This window comes from Protopterus annectens, chromosome 3.part0 (assembly GCF_019279795.1).
Source record: "Protopterus annectens isolate FY-2018-M chromosome 3.part0, PAN1.0, whole genome shotgun sequence".
NCBI lineage: Eukaryota > Metazoa > Chordata > Ceratodontiformes > Protopteridae > Protopterus > Protopterus annectens.
Genome location: NC_056731.1, coordinates 1420878723 through 1420891373, shown reverse-complemented (window position 1 = coordinate 1420891373; position 12651 = coordinate 1420878723). Strand labels below are relative to the sequence as shown.

Below are 12651 nucleotides of genomic sequence, written 5' to 3'. Positions count from 1 at the left end.
CTCGCTGGCTCTGTTCAAGAGAAATCTTGACCTGTGGATGGGAGATCGTAGGTTTACCCCGGGAATCATCTCTGTGTCACTGCTGGACAGAGGCACAACAAACTAATGGGTACAGTATTTTTTCATATAAGGGGTGGCGTAAGCCACAAAAATTCGGGCTAGGCTTATAAATGCCTTGGGGCAGATAGCCTAGTATAAACCTATGAACCTATGAACCTATGTTGAATGATTACAGGAAAAAAACTGAAGAGCAAGACAAACTGTGAGAAAAAGAAAAGTAATCTGGATGGTGTGGGTAGACCAGGATGGGGGCACCGGGTGGTGTGGGGGGAGCTGTGGAACCCTTTTGCCTGGGGCACCAGTTGACCAAAGGCCGTCCCTGTGTGGCCACCTCTGGTACAGCACTTTTAAGGAATGTTTGAATGAAAGGCTTGGAAATGCAGCTGTGTTAATTGTTTTCAAAGTAACAACTGTAGTTCAGTGGAGAACTCTGACCCCTATGATTAATAAATTTCCCTTGGGCTGTGGTGATTTGTGCTGCATTCACAGTTTTTAATATTGTAGGTAGAATTAGTCATTTATGTTAAGTCTTCCTTCCCCAGTTCAGTTTTGTATCAACTCATTATGCAGTGCAAAAATGATATAGCAAAACATGGGAGTAAACGTGTACTTTTACACAAAATGCTGTGTAGAAAAAATGTAGGATCAAATACTGACAGAAAATCTCAGGAAGATGAAAATATTTCCTTTCCTTGTGGCACTCCTTTGATTAAAGGGAAATGCAACTAAGCGTGAGTTGTGTTTTCTTGTTCATTTGCATTTGAAAGCTAAACTTCAGTACTTTGCTTTTGTCAAGACTCCAGGTTACACTGTTTATCTGAAGTGCAATTGTTGCAATCTGTGACTGATAAGGCATATTAAATGCCATTGTTAATGGTTCCGTAGTTGGCATAAATGATGTAACCTAATTTCTCAACCACTGTTTGTAGTCTCCAAGATACAACTTGACATGAGAAATGCAGGAAAGAAGGGTAAATGGAAATTCAGACATAAAGCAAATGGAGTAATTATTAAACAGTGCTTTTTATGTATGTACCTTGTTTAGTGTTGGATTTCATGGAAGGAAAATCCACCTTATAGAAAGAAAAAAATGACATTTGGGTGGAATTATTTTAAGTTTTGTATTAAATCGCTAAGATTTAGTTGCTTAACTGGAAAGTAGTGAAATTTGCTACATAATGGCCAAATTGTTTTTCTAATTGGAAAGTAATACAGTTTTACGTGTTTTACATACTGAAATATAATTTAAAGCATATTAGTCAGATTAACATTTGAATGCCAGCTTTGTGTAATATTCTGCTTTTGTTTAGTACGACAATAAACTGACGAGTCATTAGTCTAAAGCCTTCTGATAGGTCAGTTGAGAAAGTGGGTCAGAGTACAGAGTTTAGTCATCCTCAAGTAGTTGTTTCAATTTCGGGTTGAATGACTTTTCCAAAGGTAATGTAGTATAGTGGTAAAGCTGCCAAGCTGTAGATCTGTATGCAAGTGGGGACTAATCCATAGTTGTGTGCCACAGTGAGCAGGCCATGAAGTTCCTTGTGCCTGCAGATCATTCCTATGGAAAAAGGATCTATTAATGTAATATGGTTAAACTGAATAAGAATTTAAGATTAACAAAACTACTTTTGAATCTTGTTTTGGTTGTTGCTTGTATATCAAAATGATACACTTTTTTTTTTCTCAGTAACAAAAAAATCAGGATGTCCTTGTATCCATCGCTGGAAGATCTGAAAGTAGACAAGGTGATCCAGGTAAGTTGAAAACAGCTTATTGGTAAATTGTCAGATAAGCAAGTCAGTCTTGAATTTTTTTAACATATAAAACAGTAGATAAAATATTATGATGTGGTTTAACTTGGTTTTCTTCAGTCTGTGACTTGCTTCAGTAAATAGGAAGAGAAGGTTTCTCAATTTTGATGTTTTGTTTAATGTGTGTCTCTGTTCTTGTAATGCATTTTATATCTGTAAAAGTGTGTTATGATTTCACAAGTATAAACTTTGTCAAACACATATCATACGTACACTTTCTGTTTATCTAAATGCTGTGTCTGTGAATTGCGTTGAAAAAAATGTTTTTTGTTAGGGTTTCATTGACCTGCTGATTTATACAGTGTAACAGTGTTTGGTACTCATCATTTTTATGCTATAATGTTTCCTCCATTCATGGATTTTGGTTATCTGGATGTTTGGGCATTGGTATTTCATTGCTCAAACTTCAGTACTAGTTTTGTGTACTCCTTCAGCACAGAATCTGATAACTCTGAATTTGCCATTAAAATATCTTGCAACAGGTGAGAGAGGTTTCAGTAATGTTTGCTAAATGATTTGATGTGAAGTTGTTCTATCTCGCCGTTCATTCTTACTGATGAGTTCGGAGCCGATCCATTGGCTCCGAGTCAGCCTACTACAAAGCTCGAGATCTTCAAATAGCTCAAGACCAAGTCCCTATCCCATGATGCACTTAGAGTTATCCTCCCAGATCTAGTTTGCTGCTGCAACAGATTGGAGGTTCTCACTAGCTTGGGCCAGTAAAACCTTTATATTACAAGTATTTTACTGTATTTCTGTTAATATTCTCAGTGTTTGAATAGATAGTAGTTTTAGGTACTTTTATAAGCTCTTTTAGCTTATTAGTATAGTTCCTTTTTCCTAGTGTGTTTTCTAATACCTTGTTGGCCTTTTTTTGTAGGCCTAGTTAGAGTGTCCTTTTGTCACAATTTATAGACAATTTAGATAAGGTTTATTTCGAGCGTGCTTAGTTTAGAATTTAGATAAGGTTAGTGTATGTGTAAAATTGCAGCTATCTTTTTTTTTAGTATAGTCTGCTTAGCATTGATACAGAGTTTTTCTGTCACAGTTATCTGTCCAGATAATTACTTGTGTACGTCTTCAGCCTAATTTTTTTTTCTAAAGGCTGTTTGACTGTTGGTTACTGTCCAATTTTTTTCTTAGTCTTTGCTTGACAGTAATCTGTTTAATTTTGGGATTGATACAATATGGCTAACCAAGATAAGTATCCCAAGTCAGAAAAAAGTGCCCCAAATGTGGCCAAAAAATATCTGTAACTGACAGCCATGTCAATTGTGTACTGTTTAGGAGCTTTGCTTTTACAGGATAGCTGCTCCATATGCCATTCTTTCTCCTCCAGAGTCCTACAGGAGAGAAAGAGGAAGTTAATAGATAGAGGCTTGTTGAAACCCTCTTTCCAAGAAGCTTTGAGTGACCAAGATGGATCCAGTAAGTCCTCAAAGTCTTCCAAGACTTCTGAGACATAAAAAAAAAAAAAAATCAAAGAAATCTTCGACTTTGGCTCCACAGACATCGGAGCCGACAGTCTTATTTTTTCGGAGCCGGTCCCCAGTCCTGGAACCGGTATCCAAAATTCCTAAGTCTCCCTTATTACAATCGGTGCCACCTTTGGTCTATTCATCTCTGTCCTCTGTTAGCCTTTCTGATCTGGATGTGGATCGTGTGGTGCAGAAGCTTTTACAGGCACCGGCCTTTGCAAAAATGTTATCGGCTCCGACCCAACTGGCTTCAGAGCCGAAGACCCTGATACCAGCTACAACTTTTCCTCCTCCGAGCTGTACTGGTCCTCTGGAGCTGGAGGAGTCTGACTTGTTGATTGTAGAGCCTTCGGAGCTGATGCTTGCTCCAGTGTCTTTGGCTCTATTCACTCTGACGTCCTCGGTGCCGATCGAGGACTCTAGGAGCTGACACACACTGGTCGGGTCCAGGGAGGATAGTCAGACCGACTTGTCGGTTCCAACTCTGCCTCCCGGGGCTTCGGCTCAGATGAGCTCAGCTCCTACCTCTGGCTCGGAGCCCACTGTCCCAGTGTCGAGGATATCGACGGTTTCCTCAGATCCGTTGGTCCCTTTGCATTGGAGCAGGGGTGCCTTCGATGCCATGAGGAGAGTTATGTCTCCTAAGACTTCCTCAAGCTCAGGTCTGGTTTCTTCCTCCCCTAAAGTGCCTGTGTCTGCTTCTGCCTCACAGATCCTGGCCAAGCATAGAGACCTAGAGCCTCAGGAAGCCTCTTTGGGTGGCCCATGCCCTTCCGAGACCTTACCAGAAGCTGCCACTGATGAGGTCCCCAGGAAGAGAGTTTGTAAGAGGAAACACCTAGACTCCCCCCTCAGGAGTCCTTAACATCTGACACTGACTTGGATGAATCAAAGGGTCCCCACGGTCTCCCTCTGAGGATATCTCTTTTGCAGAAATACTTGAAATCCCTAGGCAGAGGGGTGACTGGCAGTCCACAAACCCTACTGAAGACGAATCTGTTCTCTTGAATGCTTTTGGGTCTCAGCCCTCCACCTCTTGGGTGTCTCCGCCCTTCGATGAACTTATGCAGCTGGTCTCATGATGGGTGTGGGAGTCTCCGGATGCCATGGACCCTGTCCCTAGGAGGTCTAATAAGTTCATATCTGCCCCCCAGGATAAATCCTTCTTGACCAAAGGTGTGCCAGTTGATGCTATGGTAGTGGCGGCAGCCACCAAAAAGGAAATGTCACAAACTTCCTCTTCTATCCATCCCCTAACAGAGACCCTAGGGTCATGGATAGATATGGGAAGCGCATATTTAGTTCAGCGACTTTTGCACTCCATTCGCTTAACTACTTAACCCATTTCACGAGACTACAAAGAGATCTCCTTAAAGAGTTGGGAGATACTCTTCAGGGTACAGTAGCTGCAGGAGCTACAGACAAAGTTGCATCCCAGCTTTTTACCCTCAGTTCCATCATTAACTCGTCCATGCACCTCATTTCATATGCAGCTGGTGGAATGAGCAGGGCAGCGGGTACAGGAGTTGCTCTTAGGAGGCACTCCTGGATGCACTTATGTTCCTTTGCGAAGCCCTTCAAGTCATCCTTTGTGAATACTCCTTTTGATGGCTCATCCCTTTTTGGGCCCAAAGTTAAGGAAACTTTGACCAGGTGTGAGCAGGAAGGAAAGACTCTGTCTGCTGTCGGAGTCTGTTTTTCCACCCCTACCAGACCCTATCCCAAGGGTCAGAGGGGAGGGAAAATGTGGTTCCAAAAGGCCCAAGGAGCCTTTCAGGACACACGTGGTGAAACCCCCCTCCAGGGGCAGAGGAGGAGGCAATAAAGGAAGACGCCGCACTCGTGGCAGAGGGGGTCCGCAAAACCAGGGCAACAGAAATCACTTCTTTGGGAAGCCCTACAAGCGCTCCTGAATGGAGACCCAACTGTCTTGCTCTGGAGGCAGTCCGGGGTTGCTTATCTTTGTTCCCAGATACCTGGCTCAAAATAACAAATGACAACTAGGTACAAAGTATAATTTTCAGAGGATACTTCATTCCATTCGCCACACCCCCTCCACCGACAAGAAAAATCCCAGACTTTCCACCCAGTAGGCAACAGTAGAGGTCCAAACGTTGCTAAGAAAGAGTCATCCAACCAGTCCCAGCAGACCAGACAAGATCCGGAATGTACTCAAGACTTTTTAGTTCCAAAAAAGACCGGGGACTGGAGACCTATATTGGACCTCAGCAGGCTAAACAAATCTGTAAAGAAAGAGAAGCTTTGGATGGTCACGCTTCAGTCGATACTTCCCTTCTTAGGGAAAGAAAGTTGGATGTGTTCGGTAGATCTCCAGGATGCATACTACCACATAAAAATGGCCAGGCCATCCAGGGATCATCTGTGCTTCTGGCTGGAAGCCAATCATTACCAGTTCCGAGCCCTGCCCTTTGGTCTAACTACAGCCCTCAGCATGTTCACCAAATGCGTGGCAGTGGTTACGGCTCACCTGAGACGTTTAGGATTCTAGGTGTTTCCGTACTTAGACGATTGGCTCCTCACTGCCACCCCCAGGCATCAACTCATTCAAACCAGGGAATCCACTCTGTCACTCTGCAGCCAGCTGGGCATTACAATAAACTCAAAAAAATCTGTCTTGTCGCCATTGCAGCATATTGTCTTTATTGGAGCAGAACTTGACACCACCACCACCACGCTAAGACTTCCAGTAGAAAGAGTCTTACTACTCCACCAGCAGGTCAGCATTCTGATATCCAAAAACAAGGCTCCAGCATCAGAAGTTCTAAAATTGTTAGGTATGATGGCAGCAGCAATTTTGGACATACCACCTGGTCGTATACACATGCGGATACTGCAATTGCTGTTGTTCACTCAATGGTCTTACCAAGAACTTCCCATGTCTCACCTGACAATGATCAAAGACAAAGATCTTCAGTGGTGGTTGACCTCACTTCATGTCACGGTAGGAAGTCTCTTTGTTTTACCCCCACCAGTGGCCACAGTGACCACGGATGCTTCCCTGATAGGGTGGGGGGAGCATTTTCAGGGAAGAACAGCCCCCTGCATATCAGTGTCTTAGAGATGAGAGCAGTACTTTTGGTGTTGCAGTACTTCCAGGACTCCCTTCCTCTGGGTACGATTGCAATTCAGACAGACATGTGAGTGGTCTGGTACTTGAACAAACAAGGAGGAACCAGGTCATACCCCCTTTGTCACGGGGCCCTAAGAGTATGGCAGTGGGCGATATCCACCCAGAGCTTTCTGCTAACAACGCACATCCTAGGGAAATCCAAAATGATAGCAGACAAGCTGAGCAGAGCAATTTTGTTGCCTCACAAGTGGTCTCTCAAGAAAAAAATAGCGGACAGGATATTCCGCAGGTGGGGTCAGCCTTGCTGCGACCTTTTTGCCAGTCACATGAACACGAAATGCAGAAGCTACTTTGCCCTGATTCCCCCTCTGGGAGAAGCCCCAAGGGACGCACTCTTTTACGATTGGCCTCCAGGTCTCCTCTATGCTTTTCCACCGATCCCGCTGATGCCCGAGGTTCTACAGAAAGCAAAATCTCTGGGAAGGACTATCATTCTTATAGCCCCTCATTGGCCTAGTCAGTTTTGGTTCCCCTTCCTTCGACTTCATCTTTTGGAAGACCCTTGGATTCTAGACCCAGTTCTGGACCTTCTGACTCACTTGTCTGGGGAACGTCATCCCTCTCTGCATTCCCTGAAGCTGACAGCTTGACTGCTTAATTTCTCATCATAGCCAGGTTCCATAACCTTTCCAATGAGACCAAACAAATTCTCTTACCCTCTACGAGAAAGCTATACCTTAGCAAATGGAAAAAAAATTCTATATGGGCCTCTAATAACAATATTGATCCTTACCAATCCTCTATGGCCTCTATACTAGAGTTCTTGACCATGATCTTCAATAAAGGAGCTGCAGCAGCCACAGTCCATGTTCAACTTGCTGCCATTTCTAACTTCATCTTGGATTAGAAGGTTTGAATATTATGTCACACAAATTATCCAAAGCTTTTCTCAAAGGGACTTTTCATCTCAGACCACCTGTGAAATCTACTTTTCCTCATGAAATCTAATTTTTATGCTTTCCCGCATCATTCTTCCTCCATTTGACCCAGCTTCCTCATATGATCTCAAATTTTTGTCATGGAAGACTATCTTTTTAGTGGCTCTTACTTCTGCCCGCAGAGTGTCAGAGCTTCAGGCTTTATCCATTAAACCTCCTTACTTGATTTTCCATGCTGACAGAGTCTCACTTAGGCAAAAAGGAGGGATTTGTTCTAACATTGATTTGCCAGTTTTCTTCCCCAATCAGTCCAACAATCTAGAGTACATGCTGCATAAACTTGATATTCACAGACAGCTCAGATTTTATTTGGGTAGAACAAAAGATTTCAGGAAATCAGATCAGCCTTTTGTTTCCTTTTCAGACTCCAGGAAAGGTATGCCAGTGGCTAAAACAACTCTGTCTAAATGGTTATTTGATTGTATCATCTTTGTTTATTCAGCTGCCAATATGCCCTTACAGCTTAAAATTAAAGCTCACTCAAACAGAGCAGATGTTCATCGTGTTACACTGCTGCAGTCATTGCACTTGGGGTTATCCTGCCGTCAGGTGGTTCCCCAGTCAGCCTGAGTTCCAAAGTCTTGGTCCGGCGTCGGTTGCTGTCGCCTCCTCCCTGACGTCAGTGCAACAGGGTATATAAGATGCAGCCGACACCATTTTCTTCAGTCTTTCTTGCTGTGCGGTGCCCGAAGCAAAAGCAGTTCGCAAGTGCCAGTCGGCCGACTCCTGAAATTTTTATTCCGAATCCAGAACCGAAGTCTTCTACAAAGCTAAGTACCCCATTGGGGAAACTTTTTCTTGCCTCAGACCGATGTCAGTAAAAGTTAATAACTGTATTTCTTGTGGGAAACAAATACCTCATAAGGATTTCCATTCTTATTGTAGCCCATGCCTAGGCCCAGACCACGACGTCACTGGTTGTCGGTTTTGTGCTAGGTTTAACAAGTGCACTATTAAACGTCGGTTTGATTTTGCCCGACATTATTTTGGCTGAAAATTCAGTTACACCATGCCGTCGGACCTACCGACAACCGGAATACATAAAAAACGTAAAGACAAGGACAGGCATCCGAGGCCCAAAACTGAAGACGAAGCCTCTTCTAGGCCAGTCGCCGATTCTCCGGTTTTCAGCGAGGTGCCTTCACAGCCCCTGACGACCGCTTCTTTAGAACCACAGGCCACCTCTGACTACCACGTGGAGATGGCTGGCCCTTCGGACGTACAAGATTTTCAGCCTACCGAGACTAACCCTTCAGAGAGATCCGGAGTAGCTGAACAACCCGTAGCTTCAGACTACTCAGTTAACCATTAAATCTTCTGCTAAGTCTAAACCTCCTTTAAAAACAAAGAAACAAATTCAACATTCACCAGGACAGGCCTCCATGCCTAAGAAACAAATGCTCAAAATGGCCGAAGACCTAATCACTCTGATCACGGGGTCCCATCCCCCTCCTGATAAAAGGCCTAGACAGGATGCAGACTATAACTCATCCGACCAGGTATCTATCTCTTCAGATTCTTCCTCAGACCTAGGATACTCTTTACCCCCTTATGAGGATTCTGATGCTGAGGAATCGATTCCATCAGCCTCTCCGCCTGAGGACTACTCATTTGGGGAAACCTTACATACCATGAGGGAGCATTTCCATTGGGAGGGCCAGGATTACTCAGAATCCAAGAAAAGGCTCAGAGACTTCCTTTTATTACCTCAGAACATACGTTACCAGATCATGTTAAAGCAAAGCTATTGGATGCACCTTTGCAGCAGGATGTGTTATTTGGAGTTAAGGTAGAAGAGGTATTAAAGAAAATGGAGGATAAGGCAAAATCTATGCAAATGGTGAAGGATTTCTTACAGGTTCAGCCTCCTCGATTTAGGAGAAATTGGCCAACAAAGAATTGGTCCTTTCCAATTACAGACAGACCTCAAAAGGGGAGATACAGACGTCCAAGAGGTAGAGGTCAACCACAAGGTCCTTACAGGCCTCGACAATGGGGTGCATCAACCCAGAAAGAAGGGGAAGACATACCCCAACCATATAAAAATCAGCCCCAATGACTTCCCACTACAGCTGCCAAACAGTTCTCTCTTGGTAGCCCCCTTGGGAGGAAAACTGGCACTTTTCTATCACAATTGGCATATGATCACCAAAGACAAATGGGTTCTGAACATTGTATCTCAAGGTTACAGGTTCCACTTTCACACTCTGCCAAGGTTAAAAGGAATGCCAAATCTGCCACCAAATCAATGGGCAGAGGCTCAAAAACAAATTACAGCACTCATGGACATGAGAGCTATTCAAAAGGTACCACCACAAGAGCAAGGACAAGGATTTTACTCGACTCTTTCTGGTTCCCAGAAAGGACAAAGCCTGGAAGCCCATTCTGGATCTTTCTTCTCTAAACACTTACCTGGATGTTCCAAAATTCAAAATGTTGACACTACAGCAGCTTCTTCCCATGCTGGGCAAGAAAGCTTGGCTCATAACGTTGGACCTCAAGGAAGCATACCTGCATGTCCCTATCAGAAAAAACTGCAGAAGATACCTCAGATTCATAGCTGGTTCAATGCACTACCAATTCTCTGCACTGCCCTTTGGCTTATCTACTGCACCCAGGGTCTTCACAAAGTGCTGGCACCAGTAATTGCATTTTGCAGACAGAAAGGAATTCAAATTTATCCGTACCTGGACGACTGCCTGATTCAAGCAGAGAGCAAGGACATTCTTCTAAAGTATCTGGCATTTGTAAAAAAGTTAAGTTGCCTAAGGTGCACAGTAAATGAAAAGAAATCAAAACTAGTGCCCTCACAAGAGATACTATTCCTGGGTGCCAGCTTGAATACAATGGCCCAGATGGCTGATCTCACGCCAGACAAGGAAGGACATCTGGCTCAATATTTTCAATTGATGGCAACAAGGACCCAACTCCCTGCAAGAAAAATTCTGCAGGCCTTGGGTTACATGGCATCTTGCATACTACTAATTCCATATGCCAGACTGCATATAAGGAAACTACAATGGTACCTAAAGAGTGTCCGGTCTCAACACTGTCAAAGTTTGGAAACAGTAATACCACTAATTCCTTGCCTTCAACAGGAGTTTCGATGGTGGGCTCAAGCTTGTCACCTCAACAAGGGACAGCCTTTCACTCAACCCACAGCCAGGCAAACACTGACAACAGATGCATCGGATTACGCTTGGGGAGCACACATGGCAGGAAAGTGTATCCAGGGCAAGTGGCCCGCAGAACAAAGGCATCTTCACATCAATCAAAAAGAGATGCTAGCTGTACAAAATGCCCTTATAGCTTTCAAGGACCTTCTGCATCCAGGACAACTACTACTAAAGACAGACAACACCACAGTTATGTGGTACATAAACAAGCAAGGGGACACTCACTCTTATCCACTCTGCAGACAAGCCATGACCTTGTGAAACACAGCTCTAACCTATCAAGTTCATCTGCAAGCACAATTCCTGCCAGGAGAGGAAAAACACACTGGCAGACGACTTAAGCAGAAACATCATGGATCCCCACGAATGGGAGTTGAATCCACAAATATTCAGAATGATAACACAAAAATGGTGGAGCCCAGACATAGATCTGTTTGCATCCCCATTGAAATGCCAGCTACAGAAATTCTGCACAAGGACTTGCCACCCACAAGCATGGAAAGTGGATGCCCTCTCATTCAGATGGAAAAACCTACAAGTATATGCTTTCCCACCACTACCTCTCCTTCCAAAGGTACTCATAAAAGCCAGGCAAGAAGAGCCAAAGATGATCCTGATTGCCCCAGACTGGCCAAGCCAGCACTGGTACCCAATCTTAAAGAACTTAGCACAAGGACCACCCTGGATTTTGCCTCGAATACCACATCTTCTGACTCAGCACAACAATCAGATACTTCACAGCCAGCTAAAAACTTTAAACCTGGCTGCATGGAAAATTCCTTAGTCAAGCAAGCAACGCCTCTCTCCAAAGCTGTTATGGATGTCATTCTGGAGGCTAGAAGGTCTAGCACCAGGAAAGCCTATTCGGATAAATGGAAGAGATTCTGTGCCTGGAACCAGGCTCGCAGCCTTGACCCTCTTGTCCCAAATATTCCTCGGATACTACAATATTTAACTGAGATGCTGGACAAAGGCCTCTCCTTTTCATCCATCAAGATCCACGCCTCTGCCATCTCTGCTCATTACAACATGGATCCACCAATTTTCTCTAATCCCTTGCTAAAACAGTACCTCAGAGGGGCTAAAAACATAAGACCGCCCCTTAGAGCACCTACTCCAACTTGGGACCTCAACTTCATGTTGGAAAAATTAACTTTACCTCCCGTTGAGCCAGCTAACACAGCAGATTTAAAATATCTCTCTTGGAAAACTGCTCTGCTCCTGGCAATAACATCAGCAAGAAGAGTTTCAGAATTACAGGCACTAATGGCAGTGGAACCTTTCATCATTTTCCACCAAGACGGGGTGTCTTTAAGAACAAACCCTACTTTTATGCCAAAGGTGGTATCAAGTGTGGCTCTAAACCAAACTATCCACTTGCCAACTTTTTATCCAAATCCACAGAATAAAGGGGAGAGACTTCTGCATTCTTTGGACATACACAGGCAGTTATGCTTCTACTTGGACAATGCAATGCTTTCAGAAAAACTGAGCAATTATTGGTAGCATATGCTGCAGGAGCACAGGGAAAAGCCATTTCAAAACAGACTATTTCAAAATGGATAGGACACTGTATGCGTTTCTGCTATATACACCATGGGAAACCTGTACCTAACAGCATTAGGTCTCATTACACCAGGGCAACAGCCACTTCAACTGCCTACCTCAGAGGAGTACCTACCAAGGACATTTTGGAAGCAGCAACTTGGAGTTCTGTACATGCCTTCACCAAGCATTACCATCTGCCTCTATACACTAAATCCAGAGCTGGCTTTGCCACTGCAGTGCTGCAGGGCCTTATAGCCACCCCTAATGCCTTATAGAACCAGCCACCCTACCTCAGCTTTGGGATTCTACCCGAGTGTAATGACTGCAGCAGTGTAACATGATGAACATAGTACAGTTTTGTACCTACCATAAATGTAGATGTTCAAGTGTAAACACTGCTGCAGTCCAGGTTACCCTCCCTCCCTCCTTCCCCTCTTACTGGCTGGTACGTACCTATGTCTTCTACCCTTTACTACCTATGGCGAGTAT

General features: G+C 44.0%; 1 protein-coding gene across 1 annotated transcript in view; it reads left to right on the top strand.

Annotated features, from left to right (window-relative positions):
* The window catches only part of LOC122796759 (syndecan binding protein), a 925087-nt gene that overhangs the window by 105413 nt on the left and 807023 nt on the right, over positions 1-12651 (top strand). Inside the window, exon 2 of the mRNA XM_044065488.1 lies at positions 1748-1814. Within this exon, the coding sequence (XP_043921423.1) occupies positions 1764-1814 (51 nt within the window). The 5' untranslated portion in view covers positions 1748-1763. The remainder of the gene's footprint in view (positions 1-1747; positions 1815-12651) is intronic.